Below are 26,331 nucleotides of genomic sequence, written 5' to 3'. Positions count from 1 at the left end.
ATGAGAGTGGTGCAGACTCACCTGGGGTGACGCCAGAGTGCCCTGCCTGCTGCCTCGACTCCCAGAGGGACCAACCCGGCACCGACCGGCAGTGTGCCCTCTGTGGCTACAGATGGTGCACGTGAAGGCCCCTCCTCCATCCTCCCTACGCGCAGCCCCTCCCAGCTCCATGGGCACCAGAGCGTGGGTGCTGGAAGATGAAACCGACAGAGCCCCCTCTGGACATCCGCGGGTGACCAGCAGGTTATCCAACCGGATGGACAGATCCACCAGTTGGTCGTCCTGTCAATCCATCCTGCTCCAGCGGCCAAGGTCCGGAATTCCAGAGCGAACTCCTGTGCGCTCCTCGTCCCCTGCCTCAAATGAAAGAGCCGTTCTGTGAACTCCTCGATGTGGTCCAACGCCACGTCTCCTTCTCCCCATACAGCGTTTGCCCACTCCAGAGCTCTCCCCAAGAGGCATGAGAAGGGATGAACGGTGGCCAGCTATAGGTCCAGTTGTAAGAGGAACCCTTGGCTCTGTGCTGCCATCCCATCATACCCCCTGGGAAGGGAGAGACGCATCCCACTGGAACTGGATCCGGACGGGACGGGTAGAGGTAACCCCGGTTGTGCTGGCCGGGGCGCTGGAAAGACTCTCCTGTCTCTCCCAGCGGTCCATGGTCTGGACAACGTGATTCATCATGGCACCGAGATGATGCAGCATTGCCGAGTGTTCCTGAACATGCTCCTCGACTCCTCTGACCGGGGTACCTGCTCCTGCTGACTCCATGGTCGGTGTGAGATTCTGTCAATGGTGTGCGTACTGTGACCGGAGTCAGGTGCAGGAGAGCAGAGAGTTGTGAACAGGCGCACACTTTATTTAGGCAGGAGAAACCAACAGACAGACGCCACTGTGTCGAAACCTCCAGCCAATTGGAAAAGGGCAAAACGCGCAAACAGTCACAATAATTATGTACAAACAATTAAACATACCTCTTGAAATAAAACACGCAATAAACGCATACCAACTATAGCGCATCATAATAGACACGTAACACAAAACAATCTCACACAAAGACATGAGGGGGAACAGAGGAATAAATACATGTAGTGTGATTGGGGAATGAAAACCAGGTGTGCAGGGAACAAGACAAAACAAATGGATAAATGAAAAATGGAGCGGAGATGGCTAGAAAGCCGGTGATGTCGACCGCCGAACACCGCCCGAACAAGGAGAGATTGCAAAACAATCAATATCAATGGTCAGTTTGACACCATGTTACAGTATAAAGCTTATTTACAAGTGTGATAAATAGCGCTGCATTCCCATCCAGACCATGAAATAGGTTAGAATTTAGATCAAATTGAAACTATTTTATGCATAATGACATTAGCTGGACCAATTGCTGGGCCAATTGTCCGCTGCCCTATGGGACTCCAAATAATGGCCAGTTATCAGTTATGATAATGACTGTGTAGCCTCGCCCAGTTCATAAATATTACATGATGGGAGGTGCAAAGGGGTGCGGTCTTTCCTGTAGTCGGGAACGGAACCGGAAGTTCCGCCATCTCCTTGTACCATTCGAGCTACAACAGGGTCAGTATAGACTTAATTTGGATGTTAATTATGGTATATTGTCAACAGTTATTAAATATTATAAGTAATATTGACGCAGTAAACGTTCCATAACCATCGGTTTTATGTTAAGGATGGTGGTATCACTCGATCAGATCATAAATACCACTCCTATTCTGTTGCCACTTGAACTGCTAGCAACAGCGTTCAACGTTATCTCATCTGTTTTATGCCGTTGGCTACTTCAGCTACCTAGCTAGGTAAATAGCAATGATTCATTCAGTGTCGTGACAGGAATACCTATATTTAGTTAGTCGGGTTTCTCTTTCACGCTTTCCCCTTAACCCCCACCACAATTGTAAAACGTTCAAATTGATCGCTACTGAGAAAGCCAAGGAGAAGGGGAGTTAACGGTAAGTAGCTAACGTTTTCCAGCTGATAGCTGGGAGGGTGGTACCAGATAGCTAATGTTAGCCAGCCTATAGCTAGCTAACGAATTAGTTAGTGACCCCTTTTATCTGGTTTGGATGGCCTTCTATGTTTGCCAACCAAGTTCGTTACACTTCCCATGTTCTTTGATAGTAGTAGTGTCAAGTATTTCCTGTTGTACTGTTTGCATTAGTGTTGAATTGCTGTGTAGACTGTTGTGAGAGATGATAACTGGTTAGCATGATAACTGGGTGGGGGTCTCTGGCTCAGGATGGTGTGTGACTGTCTGATAGCAAGTGGGAACGAGCGTAGTGGCCACAGTGTCTCTGACATTGTCATGATCGTTACAGTCGACAACGTTACACCGCCCTATTTTTTTTCTGGCGTTCGCACAAATATGGGCTAGTAGCGCAATAACTTCGGCTGGCTAACGAACTTTAGTTCAACAGTTTGTTAGCTAGCTTGTATTAGACTCAGCCAACTAGGTACGTTTCTCTGGCTTCAGCTAACTAGTTGCATGTGTATTGCATGTTGGGATTTCATTGCCGATAATGTATCTGCCATTGAATGCACATTGTATGTCTAGTGTCAGAGTGAAACTTATTCTGATACTTATTCCACTGTAAGCTGTCCTGAATATTTAAATGGCATTAGCCAAGGTCCTCATCAACAGTTGAACTTGACGGTACAATAACATACATACAACACCCGGACGTCTCCTGTCCTGTAGCATGTAGCTATGTTATTGTACCGTCAAGTTCAACTGTTGATAAGGAGCTTTGCTAATGCAGTGCTCCACATTATGATGTGTAGGGTTGAGGTCATTGCCATATAAATTGAGCACAGAATATGTCTGTTTCAAGAAAGATCACTTTTTTTCCGGAGTATTTCTCAGTATTTTTCAGATCGCTTCCTCAATTTACATAGATTTGGCCTGAACCCTGTTGAATTGTGAGAGATTTGGGCTAAGCTTGTCCCTTATCTACATTCGGTCATGGTAGATGCCTTGTATGAACTTTGGAACGTTGCTCCAGTAATCTCTAAACTGACTTCAGGAATGGTTATCTCTCTGTGTTATGCAACCTATTAGTACTGTACAACCTGTCGTCTTCCACTCCTTATTAGTCTGCTCGGCCACACTGCTAGGGTCATTCAGCAGCACTGGAACAATTCTGTCAGAGAAGACAGTTAAATCATATAGGAATATGCTGTACCTACATATTAGATGAGTTTGTTAGTCACATACAGAGGCTCGCAGATGTAATTGCAGGGCACAGTGAAATTCTTAAGCTCCGTGCTCCAACAGTGCAGGTCAAAAAGAGAAGTGAATGAAACCCAATAAGATTAATCATGCCACAGCATTGCTAAACAGTCCACAGAGTACTAACAGTTCAATGATGTCAAAATAGTGACACTGTTCAAGCCTGCATGCCATGGTCATGCTCATCTGACAGCATTAACTGGGTCAGATAGTGAAAGTGAACCATTCTAAAACACTGCCTAATTCCAATTAAACCCAATTAAATATCCTAGCCTACGTTGTGTTTGGGGTGAGGAGAAGCTCAGGGTTTTCTCTTTGGGGCCCTCAACACGTACCGGTAAGATTAGTGTTGTCATCTCTCACTCCACAGATTGTTTTTATCGCCCCAAATCTGCGGTTTTGGGACTCAATGTCTCTGTGAGGAGAGACGGACAGGCTGAGACAGAGCACTCTGTAAACGACTGGAGCCGGAAAGAGAGAAACCAAGTGAGAGAACACTATTCCATTGTAACAGGTGTGTGTGCTGCCTTTCTCTCTCTGTTGACATAAAGGAGCACTATGTCCACTAAATTTGATTGCTGGTTTAGTTTTTCTCTTTCACGCAATGTTTGCCTATCCATCTCGATGTCTCTCTCTCCATCTCGATGTCTCTCTCTCCATCTCGATGTCTCTCTCTCCATCTCGATGTCTCTCTCTCCATCTCGATGTCTCTCTCTCTCTCGGTGTCTTTCTCTCTCAATGTGTTCTCTCAATTCAATTCAAGGGGCTTTATTGGCATGGGAAACATGTGTTAACATTGCCAAAGCAAGTGAGGTAGATAATATACAAAAGTGAAATAAACAATAAAAATAAACAGTAAACATTACACATACAGAAGTTTCAAAACAATAAAGACATTACAAATGTCATATTATATATATATATATGTGTGTGTGTGTGTGTGTGTGTGTGTGTGTATACACACACACACACACACATATAATGTTGTAACAATGCACAAATAGTTAAAGTACACAAGGGAAAATAAATAAGCATAAATATGGGTTGTATTTACAATGGTGTTTGTTCTTCACTGGTTGCCCTTTTCTTGTGGCAACAGGTCACAAATATTGCTGCTGTCATGGCACACTGTGTAATTTCACCCAGTAGATATGGGAGTTTATCAAAATTGGTTGTTTTCAAATTCTTTGTGGATCTGTGTAATCTGAGGGAAATATGTATCTCTAATATGGTCATATGTTGGACAGGAGGTTAGGAAGTGCAGCTCAGTTTCCACCTCCTTTTGTGGGCAGTGAGCACATAGCCTGTCTTCTCTTGAGAGCCAGGTCTGTCTACGGTGGCCTTTCTCAATAGCAAGGCTATGCTCACTAAGTCTGTACATAGTCAAAGCTTTCCTTAAGTTTGGGTCAGTCACAGTGGACAGGCATTCTGCCACTGTGTACTCTCTGTTTAGGGCCAAATAGCATTCTAGTTTGCTCTGTTTTTTTGTTAATTCTTTCCAATGTTTCAAGTAATTATCTCTCTCTCTCTCAATGTGTTCTCTCTCTCAATGTGGCTCTCTTTTGATGTCTCTCTCGCTCTCTCTCGATCTGTCTCCCTCTCTTGATGTCTCTCTCTCTTGATGTGTCTCTCTCTCTCTCTCTCTCGATGTGTCTCTCTCGATGTCGATGTGTCGCTCTCGATGTCGATGTGACGCTCTCGATGTCGCTCTCGATGTGTCTCTCGCTCTCTTGATGTCACTCTCGATGTCTCGCTCTCTCTCAATGTGTTCTCTCCATCTTGATGTCTCTCTCGATGTCTCTCCCTCTCGATGTCTCCCTCTCTCTCTTTCTCTCTATGGGTCTCTCTTTCTCTCTATGGGTCTCTCTCTCTCGGTCTCTCTCTCTCTCGATGGGTCTCTCTCTCGGTCTCTCTCTCTCTCGATGGGTCTCTCTCTCGGTCTCTCTCTCTCTCGATGGGTCTCTCTCTCGGTCTCTCTCTCTCTCGATGGGTCTCTCTCTCGGTCTCTCTCTCTCTCTCGATGGGTCTCTCTCTCGGTCTCTCTCTCTCGATGGGTCTCTCTCTCTCTCTCTCTCGATGGGTCTCTCTCTCGGTCTCTCTCTCTCTCTCTCGATGGGTCTCTCTCTCGGTCTCTCTCTCTCGATGGGCCTCTCTCTCTCTCTCTCTCTCTCTCGGTCTCTCTCTCTCTCTCTCGATGGGTCTCTCTCTCGATGGGTCTCTCTCTCTCGACGGGTCTCTCTCTCTCGGTCTCTCTCTCTCTCTCTCTCGATGGGTCTCTCTCTCGGTCTCTCTCTCTCTCTCTCTCGATGGGTCTCTCTCTCGGTCTCTCTCTCTCTCTCGATGGGTCTCTCTCTCGGTCTCTCTCTCTCTCTCTCGCTCTCTCTCTCGCTTGGTCTCTCTCTCTCTCTCTTGATGGGTCTCTCTCTCGATGGGTCTCTCTCTCTCTCTCTCAATGGGTCTCTCTCTCTCTCTCTCTCAATGGGTCTCTCTCTCTCTCTCTCTCTCGATGGGTCTCTCTCTCTCTCTCGATGGGTCTCTCTCTCTCTCTCGATGGGTCTCTCTCTCGATGGGTCTCTCTCTCGATGGGTCTCTCTCTCTCTCTCTCTCTCTCTCGATGGGTCTCTCTCTCTCTCTCGATGGGTCTCTCTCTCTCTCTCTCTCTCTCTCTCTCTCTCTCTCGATGGGTCTCTCTCTCTCTCTCTCTCTCTCTCTCTCTCTCGATGTGGGTCTCTCTCTCTCCCTCTCTCGATGTGGCTCTCCCTTGATGCTGCTCTCTCTCTCAATGTCTCTCTCGATTAGAGGTCGACCGATTATGATTTTTCAACACCGATACCGATTATTGGAGGACCAAAAAAGCCGATACCGATTAATCGGCCGATGAAAAAAAAATTATATATATTTAAAAAATAAACCGTATTTGTATTAATGACAATTACAACAATACTGAATTAACACTTATTTTAACTTAATATAATACATCAATAAAATCTATGTAGCCTCAAGTAGATAATGAAACATGTTCAATTTGGTTTAAATAATGCAAAAACAAAATGTTGGAGAAGAACGTAAAAGTGCAACATGTGCTATGTAAGAAAGCTAACGTTTCAGTTCCTTGCTCAGAACATATGAAAGCTGGTGATTCCTTTTAACATGAGTCTTCAATATTCCCAGGTAAGAAGTTTTAGGTTGTAGTTATTATAGGACTATTTCCCTCTATACCATTTGTATTTCATTAACCTTTGACTATTGGATGTTCTTATAGGCACTTCAGTATTGTCAGTGTAACAGTATAGCCTCCGTCCCTCTCCTCGCTCCTCCCTGGGCTCGAACCAGCAACACAACGACCACAGCCACCACATCAAAGCAGCGTTACCCATGCAGAGCAAGGGAAACGACCACCCCAAGGCTCGGAGCGAGTGAAGTTTGAAACGCTATTAGCGCGCGCTAACTAGCCAGCCATTTCACTTCGGTCACACCAGCCTCATCTCGGGAGTTGATAGGTTTGAAGTCAAAAACAGCGCAATGCTTGACGCACATCGAAGAGCTGCTGGCAAAACGCACGAAAGTGCTGTTTGAATGAATGTTTACGCGCCTGCTTCTGCCTACCACCGCTCAGTCAGATACTTAGATACTTGTATGCTTGTATGCTCAGTCAGATTATATGCAACACAGGACACGCTAGATAATATCTAGTAATATCATCAACCATGTGTAGTTAACTAGTGATTATGATTGATTATTTTTTATAAGATAAGTTTAATGCTAGCTAGCAACTTACCTTGGCTTACTGCATTTGTGTAACAGGCAGTCTCCTTGTGGAGTGCAACGAGAGAGAGGCAGGTCGTTATTGCGTTGGACTAGTTAACTGTAAGGTTGCAAGATTGGATCCCTCGAGCTGACAAGGTGAAAATCTGCCTTCTGCCCCTGAAGGAGGCAGTTAACCCACCGTTCCTAGGCCGTCATTGAAAATAAGAATGTGTTCTTAACTGACTTGCCTAGTTAAATATGTCTCTCTCTCTTGATGTCTCTCTCTTGATGTCTCTCTCTTGATGTCTCTCTCTCTCTCTCGATGTCTCTCTCTCGATGTCTCTCTCTCTCTCTCTTGATGTCTCTCTCTCTCTCTTGATGTCTCTCTCTCTTGATGTCTCTCTCTCTCGATGTCTCTCTTTATGTCTCTCTCTCTCGATGTCTCTCTCTCTCTCGATGTCTCTCTCTTGATGTCTCTCTCTTGATGTCTCTCTCTTGATGTCGCTCTCTCTCTCTTGATGTCTCTTGATGTCTCTCTCTTGTCTCTCTCTCTCGATGTCTCTCTCTCTCTTGATGTCTCTTGATGTCTCTCTCTCTCTTGATGTCTCTCTCTCGATGTCTCTCTTGATGTCTCTCTCTCGATGTCTCTCTCTCTCTTGATGTCTCTTGATGTCTCTCTCTCTTGATGTCTCTCTCTCGATGTCTCTCTTGATGTCTCTCTCTCTTTCTCTTGATGTCTCTCTCTCTCTCTTGATGTCTCTCTCTCTTGATGTCTCTCTCTCTTGATGTCTCTCTCTCTTGATGGCTCTCTCTCTTGATGTCTCTCTCTCTCTCGATGTCTCTCTCTCTCTCGATGTCTCTCTCTCTCTTGATGTCTCTCTCTCGATCTCTCTCTCTCTTTATGTCTCTCTCTCTCTTGATGTCTCTCTCTCGATGTCTCTCTCTCTCTTGATGTCTCTCTCTCTCTATGTCTCTCTCTCTCTTGATGTCTATCTCTCTCTGTCTCTCTCTCTCTCTCTTGATGTCTCTTGATGTCTCTCTCTCTCTTGATGTCTCTCTCTCTCTTGATGTCTCTCTCTCTCTTGATGTCTCTCTCTCTCGATGTCTCTCTCTCTCTTGATGTCTCTCTCTCTATGTCTCTCTCTCTTGATGTCTATCTCTCTCTGTCTCTCTCTCTCTCTCTTGATGTCTCTTGATGTCTCTCTCTCTCTTGATGTCTCTCTCTCTCGATGTCTCTCTCTCGATGTCAAATTCAAATTCAAATTCAAATTCAAGCTGCTTTATTGGCATGAAAAACATTGTGTCAATATTGCCAAAGCAACAATGTATACCATATACATTGTAACAAAATTATAAATGATAGCAAATAATAAGATGTCTCTCTCTCTCGATGTCTCTCTCTCTTTATGTCTCTCTCTTTATGTCTCTCTCTTGATGTCTCTCTCTCTCTCTTGATGTCTCTCTCTCTTGATGTCTCTCTCTCTCTCGATGTCTCTCTTTATGTCTCTCTCTCTCTCGATGTCTCTCTCTTGATGTCTCTCTCTTGATGTCTCTCTCTTGATGTCGCTCTCTCTCTCTTGATGTCTCTTGATGTCTCTCTCTTGTCTCTCTCTCTCGATGTCTCTCTCTCTCTTGATGTCTCTCTCTCTCTTGATGTCTCTCTCTCGATGTCTCTCTTGATGTCTCTCTCTCTCTCTTGATGTCTCTCTCTCGATGTCTCTCTCTCTCTTGATGTCTCTTGATGTCTCTCTCTCTTGATGTCTCTCTCTCGATGTCTCTCTTGATGTCTCTCTCTCTTTCTCTTGATGTCTCTCTCTCTCTCTTGATGTCTCTCTCTCTTGATGTCTCTCTCTCTTGATGTCTCTCTCTCTTGATGGCTCTCTCTCTTGATGTCTCTCTCTCTCTCGATGTCTCTCTCTCTCTCGATGTCTCTCTCTCTCTTGATGTCTCTCTCTCGATCTCTCTCTCTCTTTATGTCTCTCTCTCTCTTGATGTCTCTCTCTCGATGTCTCTCTCTCTCTTGATGTCTCTCTCTCTCTATGTCTCTCTCTCTCTTGATGTCTATCTCTCTCTGTCTCTCTCTCTCTCTCTTGATGTCTCTTGATGTCTCTCTCTCTCTTGATGTCTCTCTCTCTCTCTCTTGATGTCTCTCTCTCTCTTGATGTCTCTCTCTCTATGTCTCTCTCTCTTGATGTCTATCTCTCTCTGTCTCTCTCTCTCTCTCTTGATGTCTCTTGATGTCTCTCTCTCTCTTGATGTCTCTCTCTCTCTTGATGTCTCTCTCTCGATGTCTCTCTCTCTCGATGTCTCTCTCTCGATGTCTCTCTCTCTCGATGTCTCTCTCTCTTTATGTCTCTCTCTTTATGTCTCTCTCTTGATGTCTCCCTCTCTCTTGATGTCTCTCTCTCTTTGTCTCTCTCTCTCTTGATGTCTCCCTCTCTCTTGATGTCTCTCTCTCTTTGTCTCTCTCTCTCTTGATGTCTCTCTCTCTTTATGTCTCTCTCTCTCGATGTCTCTCTCTCTGTTGCTGCTTTTCTTTTTGTCTACTTGTTTCTTCTCCTCAGAGTTTGGCTCCTCTCCTTTCTTTGTATTAACTCACTGTACACTTTGCCCTGGCTGCTATTTGTTTTGTGTTGTATTAACTGTTTTACAACCCCTCTCTTTCTCTGTTTGGGGCAGATTTTCCGTGGAACCCGACAGCCAGACGGTTGCCATGTCGACCTCATCGCTACGGCGACAAGTAAAGAACATTGTCCACAACTTCTCAGAGGCCGAGATCAAGGTTCGCTCGTCCTCTTTCTTTTCTCTCTTCCTCTCCGACCACTTTTCCACCCACACCTCACACCTCTATTTTTTTATTCTTCTGTTACCCATTGTCCTCTTCCTCCTATCCTCACCACTTCGTTCAAGGCCATCTCACCTCAGTCTTCCCCGCCTCTGCTTCCTCCCTCTCCAACTCTTTCTTCCTCTCCTCCCTTATTTCTGTCTTAACTACTCGTAACTATTGGTACTTACCAAAGAATACATTCCACTGTGTACTCCCTGTATCTCCACCTCTCGCTATCTGGGTTAATGTAATCATGTTATCCATTCATCATGATGGTTCTGTCCAGCCTGTTTATCATCACGTCAACTGAACACCCCAGAGAGTAAGAGAGATGATCAGTTAAGGTGACCTACGATCACGGCTGTGGACTTATCAGGGGTTAATTTGATTAAAGTACTTTGCATAATTGTTTTGTCTGTTTTTACATGTTTAGTCGGGAGCTTTGTATCGTAATATTTTGTTGGCTTGAGCTTGCCAAGGGAATGAATAGTCTGTTGTCGATATAAACTACCAGTTGATTAATCAATTAATTGATCAATAAATCACACCTTAGATTGTTCAATATTGAGTGCTTTTGGGGCGTCAGGTAGCCTAGTGGTTAGAGCCATGGGCCAGTACCTGAAAGGTTTCTCGATCGAATCCCTGAGCTGACAAGGTCAAAATCTGTCGTTCTGCTCCTGAACAAGGCAGTTAACCCACTGTTCCTAGGCCGTCATTGTAAATAAGATTTTGTTCTTAACTGACTTGTCTAGTTAAATAAAGGTTAAAGAAAGAATCCTGATGTTTCTCTCCCCCCTCTGTTCCTTGTCGCTCCCCCCTCTGTTCCTTGTCTCTCCCCCCTCTGTCCCGTGTGTCTCTCCCCCCTCTGTCCCGTGTGTCTCTCCCCCCTCTGTCCCGTGTGTCTCTCCCCCCTCTGTCCCGTGTGTCTCTCCCCCCTCTGTCCCGTGTGTCTCTCCCCCCTCTGTCCCGTGTGTCTCTCCCCCCTCTGTCCCGTGTGTCTCTCCCCCCTCTGTCCCGTGTGTCTCTCCCCCCTCTGTCCCGTGTGTCTCTCCCCCTCTGTCCCGTGTGTCTCTCCCCCCTCTGTCCCGTGTGTCTCTCCCCCCTCTGTCCCGTGTGTCTCTCCCCCCTCTGTCCCGTGTGTCTCTCCCCCCTCTGTCCCGTGTGTCTCTCCACCCTCTGTCCCGTGTGTCTCTTCCCCCTCTGTCCCGTGTGTCTCTCCCCCCTCTGTCCCGTGTGTCTCTTCCCCCCTCTGTCCCGTGTGTCTCTTCCCCCCTCTGTCCCGTGTGTCTCTCCCTCCTCTGTCCCGTGTGTCTCTCCCTCCTCTGTCCCGTGTGTCTCTCCCCCCTCTGTCCCGTGTGCCTCTGTCCCGTGTGTCTCTCCCCCCTCTGTCCCGTGTGTCTCTCCCCCCTCTGTCCCGTGTGTCTCTCCCCCCTCTGTCCCGTGTGTCTCTCCCCCCTCTGTCCCGTGTGTCTCTCCCCCCTCTGTCCCGTGTGTCTCTCCCCCCTCTGTCCCGTGTGTCTCTCCCCCCTCTGTCCCGTGTGTCTCTCCCCCCTCTGTCCCGTGTGTCTCTCCCCCCTCTGTCCCGTGTGTCTCTTCCCCCCTCTGTCCCGTGTCTCTCTTCCCCCCCCCTCCACGCCCCTTGTCTCTCTTACCCCCCCCCCATGCCCCTTGTCTCTCTTTCCCCCCCCCACGCCCCTTGTCTTCTCTTTCCCCCCCCCACGCCCCTTGTCTCCTCTGTCCCCCCCCCCACGCCCCTTGTCTCCAGGTGCGGGAAGCGACGTCCAATGACCCATGGGGCCCCAGCAGCTCTCTGATGTCAGAGATAGCAGACCTGACCTACAACGTAGTGGCCTTCTCTGAGATCATGAGCATGGTGTGGAAACGACTCAACGACCACGGCAAGAACTGGAGACACGTCTACAAGGTTTGCGTGTGTGGGTGGTGAGCGAGAGGAAGTGAAAAGGAAAGTTGTGCGAATGTCTGTTCAACATTGACCATAACAACAGGTGACGTAGTCTGTCTGTCTGGTTTGTCTGCTCACACACTCACTCTCACTGTTGTATTTGTGCACATAGAAATAGGAATTAGAATACTAGAATGGACATAACTAAACCAAGATAGACCACAGTCCGTTGTTTTCAAATGGGATCAAATGAGGCACTAGTGGGAAGAACCAAGCACGATCTAGCAAGATCCTATTGGCCCGTTCTAGCATTCATTTGCATATTTGCAATAACTCAATTTGCCTCTACACTGTTTCTAAACAACACCATTTTTTAATACTTTGGCAAAGTTTAGTCCACTCTGTTCGTAACATATTTTAGTTTTGGGAAGAGAACTGTATTGAGAAAATTTGCAGAAAATCGACAAATCCATCTTGTTCCATCTTCTCCTACTGCCGCCCACTGAGCTTCCTTTCACTACCATATTTGGTAGTGAGTAGAAATGCCAAACGGATGCTTCACATTTACACATCCGGTGAAATATCTGTCTCATTGTTCTATCTGTGACCTAAGGCTTCATATGACAGTATAAAAGATCTTCCATTTTGGCCAGTGACTAGGTCAGCCAGTGATAAGATATTGTGCACATTAAGCTTGTTAGCTAGCCTGTCAGTTTCAGTGGAATTAATGATTCCATGAATGTTTTAAATGAACAATGTCTACACTATTTCTGATCAATTTTATGTTATTTTAATGGACAAAAAAGTAGTTTTTCTTTAAAAAAAACAAGGACATTTCTAAGTGACACCCAAACTTATATAAATATACAGTGCCTTGCGAAATTATTCGGCCCCCTTGAACTTTGCGACCTTTTGCCACATTTCAGGCTTCAAACATAAAGATATAAAACTGTATTTTTTTGTGAAGAATCAACAACAAGTGGGACACAATCATGAAGTGGAACGACATTTATTGGATATTTCAAACCTTTTTAACAAATCAAAAACTGAAAAATTGGGCGTGCAAAATTATTCAGCCCCTTTAATTTCAGTGCAGCAAACTCTCTCCAGAAGTTCAGTGAGGATCTCTGAATGATCCAATGTTGACCTAAATGACTAATGATGATAAATACACTCCACCTGTGTGTAATCAAGTCTCTGTATAAATGCACCTGCACTGTGATAGTCTCAGAGGTCCGTTAAAAGCGCAGAGAGCATCATGAAGAACAAGGAACACACCAGGCAGGTCCGAGATACTGTTGTGAAGAAGTTTAAAGCCGGATTTGGATACAAAAAGATTTCCCAAGCTTTAAACATCCCAAGGAGCACTGTGCAAGCGATAATATTGAAATGGAAGGAGTATCAGACCACTGCAAATTTACCAAGTCCTGGCCGTCCCTCTAAACTTTCAGCTCATACAAGGAGAAGACTGATCAGAGATGCAGCCAAGAGGCCCATGATCACTCTGGATGAACTGCAGAGATCTACAGCTGAGGTGGGAGACTCTGTCCATAGGACAACAATCCTATGTATATTGCACAAATCTGGCCTTTATGGAAGAGTGGCAAGAAGAAAGCCATTTCTTAAAGATATCCATAAAAAGTGTTGTTTAAAGTTTGCCACAAGCCACCTGGGAGACACACCAAACATGTGGAAGAAGGTGCTCTGGTCAGATGAAACCAAAATTGAACTTTTTGGCAACAATGCAAAACGTTATGTTTGGCGTAAAAGCAACACAGCTGAACACACCATCCCCACTGTCAAACATGGTGGTGGCAGCATCATGGTTTGGGCCTGCTTTTCTTCAGCAGGGACATGGAAGCTGGTTAAAATTGATGGGAAGATGGATGGAGCCAAATACAGGACCATTCTGGAAGAAAACCTGATGGAGTCTGCAAAAGACCTGAGACTGGGACGGAGATTTGTCTTCCAACAAGACAATGATCCAAAACATAAAGCAAAATCTACAATGGAATGGGTCAAAAATAAACATATCCAGGTGTTAGAATGGCCAAGTCAAAGTCCAGACCTGAATCCAATCGAGAATCTGTGGAAAGAACTGAAAACTGCTGTTCACAAATGCTCTCCATCCAACCTCACTGAGCTCGAGCTGTTTTGCAAGGAGGAATGGGAAAAAATGTCAGTCTCTCGATGTGCAAAACTGATAGAGACATACCCCAAGCGACTTACAGCTGTAATCGCAGCAAAAGGTGGCGCTACAAAGTATTAACTTAAGGGGGCTGAATAATTTTGCACGCCCAATTTTTCAGTTTTTGATTTGTTAAAAAAGTTTGAAATATCCAATAAATGTCGTTCCACTTCATGATTGTGTCCCACTTGGTGTTGATTCTTCACAAAAAAATACAGTTTTATATCTTTATGTTTGAAGTCTGAAATGTGGCAAAAGGTCGCAAAGTTCAAGGGGGCCGAATACTTTCGCAAGGCACTGTATATGAGTGTAGCATACAGCAATCGGTGGTGGTAATCAAAGTACTTTTTAACTGTAATGCAGTTGCTTGGTGATAATGACATGAAGCTGTATGGGGGTTAGTGTCCATACAAGCTTTATACTCTGATTTGTACCTCAACATAGTGTGAAATGCACATAAACAATAGCCTAAATGTAGGCTAATTCTGCTGGGGGGAAATGAGGAGATTCGGGATCTTCCTTCACTGCCCTTTCCTGTCCTTGTTTCCATGGCAATTCTATTGTTTTGGTCGAGTTCGATTGACCTCTTTACCAAATCTATGGCTGCTATTCTCGTCCCGTTCTGGAACTTTGAGGGTTTATGACATAGCATCTCCAGTAATTTAATATCTCTGTGGTTTCTACTGTACTGTGTGTTCTCCAGGCTATGACTCTCATGGAGTACCTCATAAAGACGGGTTCAGAGCGCGTGGCTCAGCAGTGCAGAGAGAACATCTACGCTGTCCAGACTCTCAAGGACTTCCAGTTCATCGACAGAGACGGCAAGGACCAGGTACGACGCGCTCGCACGCACATGCACACACACTGTACACACACTGGTACTGAATCACTACTCGCCTCTCATTCAAGGACTTTACAATGTTTTACTGTGACCTCTTAAACAAACACAGAGTGAAAAGCCAACAGTAACATGTTTATGGGCTGGTAAAGGCAATATTGCAGGTCACAGGGAAACACTGATGGAAATGGAACGACTGAAACAGGAATGTAGCACTTAGTTTGCAAGCAAATAACTGACATTTATCAACTATTCAGTGACACAGCTGTGTAGTTAGGAAGGTTGTGCACTGAGTTGTATGTACTCATGTGCATTTACCTGCATGTGTGTCAGGGGGTGAATGTGCGGGAGAAGGCCAAACAGCTGGTAACACTGCTGAAGGACGAGGAGAGACTACGAGAGGAGAGGATCCATGCCCTCAAGACCAAAGAGAAGATGGCACAGACCACTAGTGGTGAGAGACAACTACATTACCCAGCCTGCACCAGCCACCAGGGGATCTGAAACAGATTGAGGAGGAAAGCAAACCATAAACAGAAATGTAGTTTTAAATTGTCTGCTGTGATGCAGAGCTGCCCTGATCCTGGAGAGATGCATGTGGTGTTTGCAGGCTTTTGTTCCTGCCCAGCTCTAACTATGCCATGATGCGCAAGCAATACCATTTTCTTTCGCCTCCTTTCCCTGTTCTCCGTTCCCCTCATCCTGTCCCCCAGCCTCTTCGGCCCCCTCAGCTCCAGGTCTGGGGGGTGGAGCGCTGTCTCAGGGCTCTCACTCTGGAGGGGCGGACCCAGAGCAGGCGTGGCCACAGAGCTCCGGGGAGGAGGACCTGCAGCTGCAGCTGGCCCTGGCCATGAGCAAGGAGGAGGCGGAACAGGTATACAGTACAGCCAGCCTGGAGCTGGTGGAGGGTAGGCAGAGCCCCCGCTGGCCAACCACACTGTTAACCTGAGGTCCTATGGCTTGATAAACGGGTTGATTTGTATAGGATATATGCACTGTACACCCTACAACCACTATACATAGAACACACATATATGGTGACACTTAACTACAGTCCATAACAGAAGTATCCGGGCATAGCAAGGGTAACCCAGGACAATGTGTGTTTCCATTCACTCACCTTTACCCTCTGACCCCTGACCCCCAGACTACTGTGGCCCCTCTGGAGGACGCAGAGCTCCGCTATGCACTCACACTCAGCAAGGAAGTACAAGAACAGGTCAGGGGGCAAAGGTCACCACCTGACCGACCGATCATCATCTACCTATCTATCTGTCAATCTGTCTACCCAGCTGGCAGTCACTCCATCGAGTCTTAATCCCAATCAAAATGAATGATATTCATAGGAATGATCTGTTTCATTAATTCCAAACATACACGTCAATGGGTTAATAATATAAGAAGGAAAGAAGTAGTTTTAAAAATAACTCCCCCTATGATTTAATCAGTGTAAAATGATGCATGGCAAAGACTTGATAATTTGAATGACTCAATTGAACCCTTTCTGAATGAGTGATTACTCCCTTTTTTTCTTCCATTGCAAATGACTCTGTTCTGAACGCATGCTTCAAACTACACACACAATGACATACTTAAACACACTCAATTAAAGGCATCTTCCAGTGCCCGCACTCTGCAAGTTGGAGGGCAGTATTCAATCAACACCGGTATTCAGAAGTTTAGAGGCTAAGGCAAAACAACACTCTCTCTAAGCATTGTTAAAACTACAGGTTGTTTTTTACCCAGTTTGTTCTTTTGTCTCACAAAGTTCTTAAGTATAGATACAACCTCAGTGTAATTCTAGCACCCCGACGTCATTCTAGCACCCCGACGTCATTCTAGGACCCCGCTCGACGTCATTCTAGGACCCCGACTTCATTCTAGCACCCCGACGTCATTCTAGCACCCCGACGTCATTCTAGCACCTCGACGTCATTCTAGGACCCCGCTCGACGTCATTCTAGGATCCCGACTTCATTCTAGCACCCCGACGTCATTCTAGCACCCCGACGTCATTCTAGCACCCCGACGTCATTCTAGGACCCCGCTCGACGTCATTCTAGGACCCCGACTTCATTCTAGGACCCCGCTCGACGTCATTCTAGGACCCCGACTTCGTTCTAGAATGTCAACTTCCTTGCAGAAGCACAAGAAGAGGACTGTTGTTTTGTCTGCCCATGAACAATTCTGGATACAGGCAGTGGTTGAATAGAGAGCCCTGGCAGACAGTCCACGTCCAGTATGGCTGGGACCCTGACCAGTTTCTTCAGAAGGTGAAAGAGGATACTGCCCATAGCGGCTGGTCTAGAATCAGTTTTTGATTTCCTCAGGGAAGGGAGAATGTTTTCAAACTCCCTAAGGTGGGTTGAGGAGAGCTGATCTGAGAGCAGCCACTAAAGGCAGCATCTCTCCTGGAGCTTTGCATCACGGTCAGATAGTGCTTCCTGGGGGAGTGAAATTAAGTTGCTCCCTAGACACTGATCTACTGTCAGTTTAGCATATTCTCCCCAAATGGCTTTGGCTACAATTTGGAGGTAGTAAGCTGATCCTAGATCTGTGCCTATGGGCTGGCCTGCCTGAGCGCTTGTCGCAGGTGATGACATCACAGCTGTATGTGATTGGCAGGAGGAGAGGCTGCGCAGGGGGGACGACCTGAGACTGCAGATGGCCATCGAGGAGAGCAGGATGGAGAAGGCCAAGCCAGAGGAGGTGTGTTTGGTGACGTGTGTGTACGCCAGCCATAGGGGAGGGATGGATGGGGGCTACACACACTCTTTAGACAATACCACTCAGTTCCTCTTTCTCTCTCCTGGTGTTACCTGCTGTAGTTGTGTCTCTCACCTGTGCATTCTGTGATTGGAGAGAACTGAAAGCGAAGGTAGTGTAGGCCGACACCAGAAGGGTTTCTGAACCCTATCGGGTAACTAACTGTAAGCTATGATATTTCCTAGAGGAGCCTTTTTTTTATTAAAAGTTGTGCTTAAGAACAGAGTTTGCCAATTATCTGACTGACTGGTCAGCAAAATCAACAGACCGGTGCTGGTCCCCAGACCACAGGTTGAGAAACAAGAAACACCCCTCGCTCTCTCCCGTCCCAGTACTAGTTGATCTATCCCTTCTTTCATCCTCTGCTTTTATCAAGGTAACTGTGTGTGTTGCCTGTGTCAACATTTGTTTAGTGTGTATGTTAACTGACTGCTCTGTGATTTTCAGTGTGTGGGGGTGTGTGTGTGTGTGTATGAGAGACAGACTACACTAGCCTTGAGCTCATTGACTCTTGATGTCTGTTCAACATCAGTGTGTTGTTATAACCTGGGTATTATCCTCTCCCAGAGTGCGTTAATGGAGCTGAGTGCTGTGGACCCCTGGGGGGCTCCTGCTGCTGCCTCTGGGGGCTCTGCCGGCCCCTCACCCCCTCCCACAGTCCCCCTCCCAGCCCCCTCTGCCTCTGGACCCTGGGGCCTGGCCCCTGCAGACCCTTGGGGTGCCTCATCGCCCGCCTCACCCCCCAGCGTAGACCCATGGGCTAGTGGAGGGACGGCCCCCCCAACGATAGCCCCCCCGCCAGACCCCTGGGGAGAGACAGCCTCCTCAAGAGTCAACTCCGTTGACCCCTGGGGACCCTCAGGTTAGTGACCTCTGACCTTTACTCCCCTGGCCCCGTCTACACCTGTTACCCTCATTCCGTCTCCTTGTCCCACACCCCTACTTCCACACACTGGACATCAATACATTTGGTCTATTTTCCCAATACTCTTCAAATAGCCAGCATGTTTAGATCATTTGGAATGTGACCCTTCATATCTCAGTCAGGGGTATCTCTGGTTTCAATAAAAGATCTCTGTCTGTTCTTACCTCCTTTCAAGTGAAAATATTCTGTGTCCAGCTCTTCCATAGCAGTACAGATAAATGAGAGAAAGTGGGGAAAGGAAGCCATATTGGACTATTGGGATCCAGCCCAGCTCCTTGTTCCCAAAATATTGTATGGTGTTGGGTTGGGTTCCTGTTCAGTTCAAGAGATGAACAATCCTCATTGAAAATAAATGGCACTTTTGAAATCTTAGATGGGAATTCCAATTCATCTTTTGAATTGACTGACTTGAAATGGTATTGACCCCGACCCTGGTGTTGTATGTGAGCCAAACCCCTGCCTGTCTCCCTCCCCCATAGCTGTGACCCCCCCCAGTGTCGACCCCTGGGGTCCCTCTGTGCCCCTCTCCACCACCTCCTCTTTTGGGGGGCCAATAGACCCCTGGGCTGGGGACGGGGTTGACCCCATCATCACCTCTGACCCATGGAGCGACTCCGCCAAACACACTAATGGCACAGGTACATCCACACACACTTTGACATATAATGGCAAGGACATGTGGATGAGATGCTCATTGAGCACCCCCCCCCCCATTCACCCACAAACACAGTTGTCTTGCATTCCATCCTCCCTCAGTAATACTGGTATAATGCTGTGGTGTCTAATCTGGTTAGTCACTATAAATACAGTACTCCATGTTCACCTTCACTCTCTCTGTCTCTCGGTCTGTAGGACACCCAGAACTGCGAGGTCAGTTAACGGGCGATAGTGCGGGTTCTCCGGTGCCCTTTGACCTCACATCTCTGTGCTCTTCACTTCCTGTCTGTAAGACCCCTGAGTCGTTCCTGGGGCCCAACGCATCTCTGGTGGACCTGGACTCACTGGTGTCTTCTAAACCCAAACCTAAACAACCTCCTCCTCCATCAATCTCCTCCTCAACACACAACCCCTTCCTCCAGACCACAGGTACTGATAACACATGAACACATACACACACATTTTTAAGCACTTTGTGTTTGTAATAAATGAAAGTATATTGATTGAAGTATTCTCTCCTCTCCAGCCTCGTCTTCAGCCCCTGGCATGGCAGTCACCCCGGGCAGCACAATCTCCAGCAGGGGGGTTTCCCCGACGCCACCCCCCACCTCCAACCCGTTTGGCGCGGCCGCCCCCATTTCCTCCATCTCCCCACAGCCCTCCACACTGGGCCTCAGCAGCCTCCGCACCAGCCCTGTACCACCCAACCCCATGGCATACCCTGGCATGGGCTTGGGGCCTATGGGTAGTATGGGAGCACCAGGCCTGGGGATGGGCATGATGCAGAGCCCCATGGGAATGTCCCCCTACGGCGGGCTCTCGCCCATGGGTCCTCCTGGGTCCTCTCACTTCATGGGGCCCGGAGGGGCCCTGCCCCCACAGCTGAATTTTGGGGGGCCTACGGGGGCAGCTGGAGTGATGGGAGCCGGGGGAGCAGTGGGAGGGGCCGGAGTGACGGGCGCCAGCACCAATCCCTTTCTTCTTTGAGGGCGTTTCGGCACTCCCCCCTTCCTCTTCAACACCCAATCCAATCCAGGCCCTGCCCCACCCCCTGGTTTATCTACTGCCCCTCCCCCCAGAGCGATCCTCCTTCAACACAAACAATTTATGTTTCCAAAAAGAAACGTGTGTACATCTCTATTTAAAGAAGAAAAAATAACATCTGAATTTGTTATTTTCTTTCAGAAGCATTTACATGAATTTCAGCAACACAAATATTTTGGTTCATTTCAGTGGGATGTAGCGGGAGGGAAATAGACGTTTATTTATTTTTTATTTTGGTTTCTTTCAGTCCTTTCTGAAATAAAGGTGGGTGTTTGAGAGTTAGGCTTCATCAGTTATGTCACACTGATATAATATTGTATTATTGCACTGACGGATGGGGAGAGAGAGGGGACATGGCCACTAACAAACTGAAACACCAACAAATTCCTGTACCTGCCTCTTCCTCTTTGTCTGTAGAAGAGAAAGATAGGATGAACACTGACATGAGAGGAGGATTGAAGGAGGATTTTATAACAAAAACTCCTGAACAAGATTTGGACTGAAAAAACTGGCATTAACATTTCAGCCACAATATAGTCAAATCATTCAATAGCTGTTCTATTTTTTATTTCATGTTTAATATAATTTATTGATAATTTTTTCCGCTCCTGGGAATGAATAAACAAGGGGGGAAAAATTATGCAATTATGCCATAAAATCAAATGCTTATTTTTTCTTACTGATTGTCATGGAAATCAAGAAGGCAACTATTGAATTGGTTGGAATGAGAGATGGAATGTGTTTTGTAAATGTGTTGTGTGGAAGAGTGTGTGTGTGTGTGAATGTGTCTGTCTCCATTCATCCTGTGTCCTTGCTTATTTCAGCAAGATACAAATCTATTATTTTTGTTTTTAAAAATGGTCACTTGTATCAATGCTATGTAATGTGGGGATTTTAAATGCGGTATTATAAGGATCACATTTTTCTGCCAATTTTATTTCACAAATGTTTTGTAATAATCGGAAGCATTAGTCTTTCTCACTCTTTCATACAGGATGTCTCGTCTCCAGGTGTCTCGTCTCCAGGTGTCTCAACATGACTGGACCCTCTCCTTTCGGACCCTCGCTCCTACGGGGGGAGAGCTACAGATGCTTCTTTTAAAAAGACAATTCAATGAATGAACGAACTTAAACAACAGGGGACTTGATGACATGCTCCATGCTGTTTCTTTTCATTTACTTTGATGAATTGATTGTTATTTTATATCAACTAAAATATCTCTTTTATTGGGAAAGGTCACATTTTGTGTGGTGTTAACTGTGAACATTCATTCACATTTGAAAAGTAAAATGAAAAAAAAAAACAAGAAATTTAAGAAATAAAACAAATCCACAAAGGGTATGTTTCCTTACGTTAAATCTGTCTGGTGTACTGTGTGTTTGATGTTCCATTGCTGTTGGGTGGAAAAACTGGGACAAGGATTAATTTTCTAGTATGTTATTAACATATGAAGTCTTCTTTGTCAGTTGGAGGATAAATGCATGTCCAGAAGCTTCTGTGAAGACTTCCAGATAGGGATACAATTGCAGAAAATAAGTAGGAACCAAAAACATTTCAACCATTTCACTATAGCAATACATGATTGAATGCAGTATCAATGACCATCCTCACTGGCAAGAGTAGTGTGTGTGTGTGGTGAGGCAGATGAATATAGGGTGTAGTGTTTTGTATGGGAGGCCCCTCGGAGTAGGAGGAAGTTTCCCCTAGATACTGATCTATGTTCAGTTTTGCATGTTTCCTCCCAGTGGTCCAGGTTTGTTTTGGGGAGGGTAAGCTGATCCTAGATCTGTGCCGGCAGGCAACACTGATCCAGTAGACTTCCTGAATGGAATCGTGGGGCAAACAGAATTCACTCTGTCAGGCGATCAGAGAGTCCCAGTCAAAGTCATCTTGGATCTCCTCGCTGTTGTTATGGAGCTGTTTCATAGGGGGACGGGGTTTAGGTTGAAGTTGGAGCCCAGCTGTGTGTGAGAGTGGAGAGAAGACAACATAAGCCTCCTTTGTTGATTATGAAACTACTGCACAGACCTCAAACTATTACAAGGCGTGCAACTCAAGTCCCTTTCAAAGCAGTTTAATGTCCACTTCCCTATTAACACTTCCTGTTTCCTCATCTCCTTCACTATGTGACGTCATGATGTGACTGGGGTGGACTTTCTACCTTACCAACCCAACCTAGCTCTGTCCCTGTTACATTAGTGGTAATGAGGGCAAGGAGAGGAAGCCATTTGATAACATCAGAGTGATAGTATATTTGACTAAATAATCCCAACATGTACTATTGAGCGAAGCAAAGCTTTACACTGGTAGAAAATATAACTTTTTGTAAAAAAAATGCTTTGCAATGAAAACGCTTGCCAAAACACCACTACTGTGTACTGGAAGATGTAGAGCTAAAATACTGTCAATAGTTTAGAAAAGTGGCTGAGGTCTCACCATTGGCCTGAAGGGCTTCAGTTTGGGTCAGGTGGGGCCTCTGTACACCCTGAGTTTCGGGGTGGAGGGGCCTCCTGGGAGGCTGCCCACTGCTGGAAGGGGGGACCAGAGGGGGGTAGGCCAGGGGAGAGGGGTGGGTCAGGTTGGCCAGGGTGGGGGTGTTGTGAGTAAGGGGTGGGAGGAGCAGAGTTTGAGGGGCACCGTGGGCCAATGGGGAGTTGTTACCGGAGGACGAGCCAATTAGGCCCTTCTGAGTGAAGAAACGGTTCAATGAATCACAGAGCGAAGTGAAGAGTGTCGGCTCCAGCGCCCAATCACAGAGCTCGGCCTGGCGCATGCTCTCCAGGAGGTCTGGAGGAGAGAGGGAGGAGGGGAAAAAACAAATAGTGGGGAGAAAGAGGAATATTGTCAATGTGATAACTATTCTTGTCAATGTAGAAACAATGGGTAGCATTGATCTATAATAATCATGTAGTTTGTTAAGGGACCTGGGTGGCTAGTGAGGTCAATGTTGGCCCAGTCCAGACTGCTGGCGACCCTAAAGCTCTCCTTCAGAGTGTCTGTGGTACTGAACCAGTCTGCTGGCACCACTACAGAGACAAACAGAGAGAGGTGGTATAGGTTGTCAAAGAGTTAGTTACCGTATCATATTCACACAGTGCAGTGACAAACCTACAGGCACAGTTGAATAGGTTTTTGAAGTACTAAGGTGTTCAGGTGTTGAGTTGTTATAATCACCACTGCTGTGAGACAGTCTGTCTGCCTCAGGAGGAGGCCCGGGCGCTACAGAGGGTACAAGGTGAGGGGAGAAAGGGGGGAGGGTTGGGGTGTGCAGTGTGGTACTGTCATTGGTCAACACAAATAATGGACCCACGTCCGCTACAGAGAGAGAGAGAGAGAGAGAGAGAGTTAAACATTCACATACACAGATTCTCTGACAGCATAGACAGATATGAATAAAAACACTCATTTAGAAAGTGAGAGTGAACGTACATTGCGAGGCCACTCTCTCCCTGACGCTTCTGCAGAGGGACTGGAAGGAGGTGTAGAGGTCTGGCAGGTTCAGATCAGAGAAGGAGAAACGGAGAAGGGGATCACAGGAGTGTGACGAGGCGTAGGTGGGGGCAACAGAAAGAGATGGGACAGAAAGAGAGGGAACAGAAAGAGCGGGAACAGAAGGAGGGAGACTTTGAGGGGAGACAGAAGAGGGGACAGTAGAGTGAGGAATAGAAAGAGAGGGGAGAGAATGAGGAACAGAAAGAGAGAGGAGAGAATGAGGAACAGAAAGAGAGGGGAGAGAATGAGGAACAGAAAGAGAGGGGAGAGAATGAGGAACAGAAAGAGAGGGGAGAGAATGAGGAACAGAAAGAGAGGGGAGAGAATGAGGGATAGAAAGAGAGGAGAGAGAATGAGGAACAGAAAGAGAGGGGAGAGAGTGAGGGACAGAAAGAGAGGGGAGAGAATGAGGGATAAAAAGAGAGGGGAGAGTAGCAGAGGCAGTAGATGGGGAGACAGTATCATGGGGGACAGGAAGAGAGGAGACAGGGGACTGCATATAGTGTGGCCGCTGCTGTGGAACCAAGGTGATAGACAACAACAGCTTATTATCTGGTTGTAAAACCCATGATCTTTATCAATCTACTGGATACATTTGTTGGGACTGAACTTACTCTACCTTGCATGGTGGGGGGGATAGTTGTTGACTGGGTTCCTGTGGCGATTCTAAAGACGTATAATGTTCTGTCTGTGGAGATGCTAAAGACCTATAATGGTCTGTCTGTGGAGATGCTAAAGACCTATAATGGTCTGTCTGTGGCGATGCTAAAGACCTATAATGGTCTGTCTGGGGTGAATGCTGTTTCTCTGCCTGCATCACTGAGACATTGGGGACCTGGATGGACCCCTCCTCCTCTTCAGCTGGATACGGACGCTTGGTTCCTTTCAGCGGATTGGGCTCTGAGGGGCCGTCCATCATCCAATAGGAACCCTGGAAACACAAGAGGTGGAGGGTTCTCACAATTTATAAGTATTACTTCAAAAGTACCAAAAAGTTTGAAACTGTAATATATTCAGTATATTTTGAAATATCATACTTTTATCTATTTCTAGCCTATGTATCGTATTTCACAGAAAACAGTGGATCACTGAGTGCACTGGCCCCTAATGTCTTCACGTGGCAACATTGTGGCCGTTTGAAACATTCACTGTTTGAATGTTTTTAGAATAACTCACCTTCCCAGGGTCACTTTGGGGTCGAGGAACCTTCCGGAAGCATTTATTGAGGGACAGGTTATGTCGGATGGAGTTCTGGGAGGCAAAATAAGCATGAACATGTATTGCAGTAACACAATCATTTTGGATAATCGACTTTGGACAGTTTGCACATGGAGAGTTTGGAGTATTTCTGATTACTGCACCTTCCATCCCCTGGCAGATCTGCTGTAGTAGGGGAACATGTCACTGATCCACATGTAGATGTCATTCAAACTCAACTTCCTGCCGGGGGCGGCACCTATCGCCATGGCGATGAGGGTGGCATAGCTGTGAGGGGGCTTGGCTTTGGATCCAGAGGAAGGAAAGGGGACAGGGATGGATGGAGGAAGATCACTTCTCTCCCTTCCTCTCTCTTTCTTTCTCTCCCCCTCTTCTCCTCCTCTCTCTCTTCCTGATCGCAGTGAGCTGATTCCCAGCTGGGGGAGCCAGTCTATGCTGGTTAGACTGGAGTCCAAGTTAGAAGACATGCTCACTCTGTCAGGGCTCTGAGGGTTGGAATAAAAGCCTGCACACACTGCAACCCTCCAGGACCAGAAGTGGCCACCTGCTGTAGAATATAACACGTATAAGAACAGTTCTATAGAACAACATTACAGTAAGACTCACCACAGTAATGCAATACTGTCGTCAGCACTGCAGTTTTAGATGGTGTTGTTTACATTTCACATGTTGTGTTTCAATGGAACTATAACACTCACAATAGAGACTGACTTCAAGTGTTTGTTCATAGTTTTCTGTTTAGTTAGGAGTAAGAGTGATTGACTTACCTTTCTCTCCTTGGTCAATAAAGGCCTCAAGGCCTCAAACACGTAATATTTTATGTTCTCATCAGTTGTGCAGTATACTCAGTGTCAGGTTAGTGTTATTCCTCCCTATTTCTTTATCTCTCGCTCTCATTCCCAATCGGTTGATCGTCATCGGCTCTTATCGTCTTTTCTCTTTTTGAAAGTTTGTGTGTGGAGAAAAAAAATGTATAGCAGACTGCTTCCATTTTCTCTCCCTCTCTTACTTCCCCTCCCTTTCAGTCTGCCCCTGAATGAGGTCATCCACTCCTCCCCCTCTGTGACATCACAGATTCTGTTCCTCCTCCTCTGAAGGGTTGTCTACACCCCTCGTCTGCATGAGGAGACACCTTGAATTTGTATTGGCTGCTATGTGGGTGGCAACAGACTTTAACTTGTAATGAGCTGTTCATATGAGAGTATGTGTGTGTGTGTGTGTGTGTGTGTGTGTGTGTGTGTGTGTGTGTGTGTGCGTGTGTGCGTGTTTGCGCCTGTAGCAGTCTGGTTGCGTTGTTGACGATGTTGGGGAACTGGAAGATGTTGGGTCTGAACTTCTCCTGCATGTCACACAGTAAGAGTACTGAGCCCTTTGTTGACAGTCTGCCAATCCTTGCCACTGAGAGAGCAATATATAGCGAGAAAATGGAGAGAATAGAATAGTCTAGAAGAAGTACTACATCAAAAGGGTGCTCAATGG

The 26,331-nt window shown here is 46.4% G+C and overlaps 2 protein-coding genes across 22 annotated transcripts; one reads left to right on the top strand and one right to left on the bottom strand.

Annotated features, from left to right (window-relative positions):
* Positions 1–1,495: 1,495 nt before the first annotated feature.
* On the top strand, positions 1,496–21,500 carry LOC110537113 (epsin-1). Of its 18 annotated transcripts, none has more exons than XM_036940976.2 (13): positions 1,496–1,578; positions 3,618–3,733; positions 9,674–9,776; positions 11,587–11,745; positions 14,616–14,744; positions 15,084–15,204; positions 15,464–15,624; positions 15,898–15,969; positions 17,376–17,459; positions 18,084–18,378; positions 18,921–19,079; positions 19,294–19,527; positions 19,625–21,500. In XM_036940976.2, exons 3-13 carry the CDS (start codon positions 9,708–9,710, stop codon positions 20,083–20,085), a joined length of 1,944 nt encoding a protein of 647 aa, XP_036796871.1. In that variant the 5' UTR covers positions 1,496–1,578; positions 3,618–3,733; positions 9,674–9,707; the 3' UTR covers positions 20,086–21,500. The 18 variants fall into 18 exon arrangements, with proteins under 18 accessions (XP_036796871.1, XP_036796864.1, XP_090047594.1 ...); XM_036940969.2 differs by having other exon boundaries at positions 3,618–3,761; XM_036940965.2 differs by having other exon boundaries at positions 1,502–1,970; positions 3,618–3,761.
* LOC110537165 (forkhead box protein J2) lies at positions 21,058–25,936 on the bottom strand. Of its 4 annotated transcripts, none has more exons than XM_090191400.1 (9): positions 25,620–25,936; positions 24,996–25,399; positions 24,811–24,885; positions 24,254–24,565; positions 23,572–24,148; positions 23,317–23,457; positions 23,067–23,168; positions 22,579–22,929; positions 21,058–22,103 (listed from the first exon to the last, which is right to left on the bottom strand). In XM_090191400.1, exons 2-9 carry the CDS (start codon positions 25,317–25,319, stop codon positions 22,000–22,002), a joined length of 1,986 nt encoding a protein of 661 aa, XP_090047526.1. In that variant the 5' UTR covers positions 25,320–25,399; positions 25,620–25,936; the 3' UTR covers positions 21,058–21,999. The 4 variants fall into 4 exon arrangements, with proteins under 4 accessions (XP_090047526.1, XP_090047532.1, XP_090047528.1 ...); XM_090191406.1 differs by having other exon boundaries at positions 23,572–24,145; XM_090191402.1 differs by having other exon boundaries at positions 24,996–25,396; positions 25,620–25,914.
* Positions 25,937–26,331: the final 395 nt, after the last annotated feature.

Source organism: Oncorhynchus mykiss, chromosome 2, assembly GCF_057628025.1.
Source record: "Oncorhynchus mykiss isolate SJ-2025 chromosome 2, ASM5762802v1, whole genome shotgun sequence".
Taxonomy (NCBI): Eukaryota; Metazoa; Chordata; class Actinopteri; order Salmoniformes; family Salmonidae; genus Oncorhynchus; species Oncorhynchus mykiss.
This window is presented reverse-complemented; position numbering and strand designations above follow the sequence as displayed.

Coding starts and splice junctions, on each gene's coding strand:
- LOC110537113 (XM_036940976.2), top strand. CDS start 9,708: ATGTCGACCTCATCGCTACGGCGACAAGTAAAGAACATTGTCCACAAC. Junction 11,746..14,615: donor ACTGGAGACACGTCTACAAG/GTTTGCGTGTGT, acceptor TGTGTTCTCCAG/GCTATGACTCTCATGGAGTA. Junction 17,460..18,083: donor AGAAGGCCAAGCCAGAGGAG/GTGTGTTTGGTG, acceptor ATCCTCTCCCAG/AGTGCGTTAATGGAGCTGAG.
- LOC110537165 (XM_090191400.1), bottom strand. CDS start 25,319: ATGTCTTCTAACTTGGACTCCAGTCTAACCAGCATAGACTGGCTCCCC. Junction 24,566..24,810: donor CCCAAAGTGACCCTGGGAAG/GTGAGTTATTCT, acceptor TTGTGTTTCCAG/GGTTCCTATTGGATGATGGA. Junction 23,458..23,571: donor GGAGAGAGTGGCCTCGCAAT/GTACGTTCACTC, acceptor CTCTCTCTGTAG/CGGACGTGGGTCCATTATTT.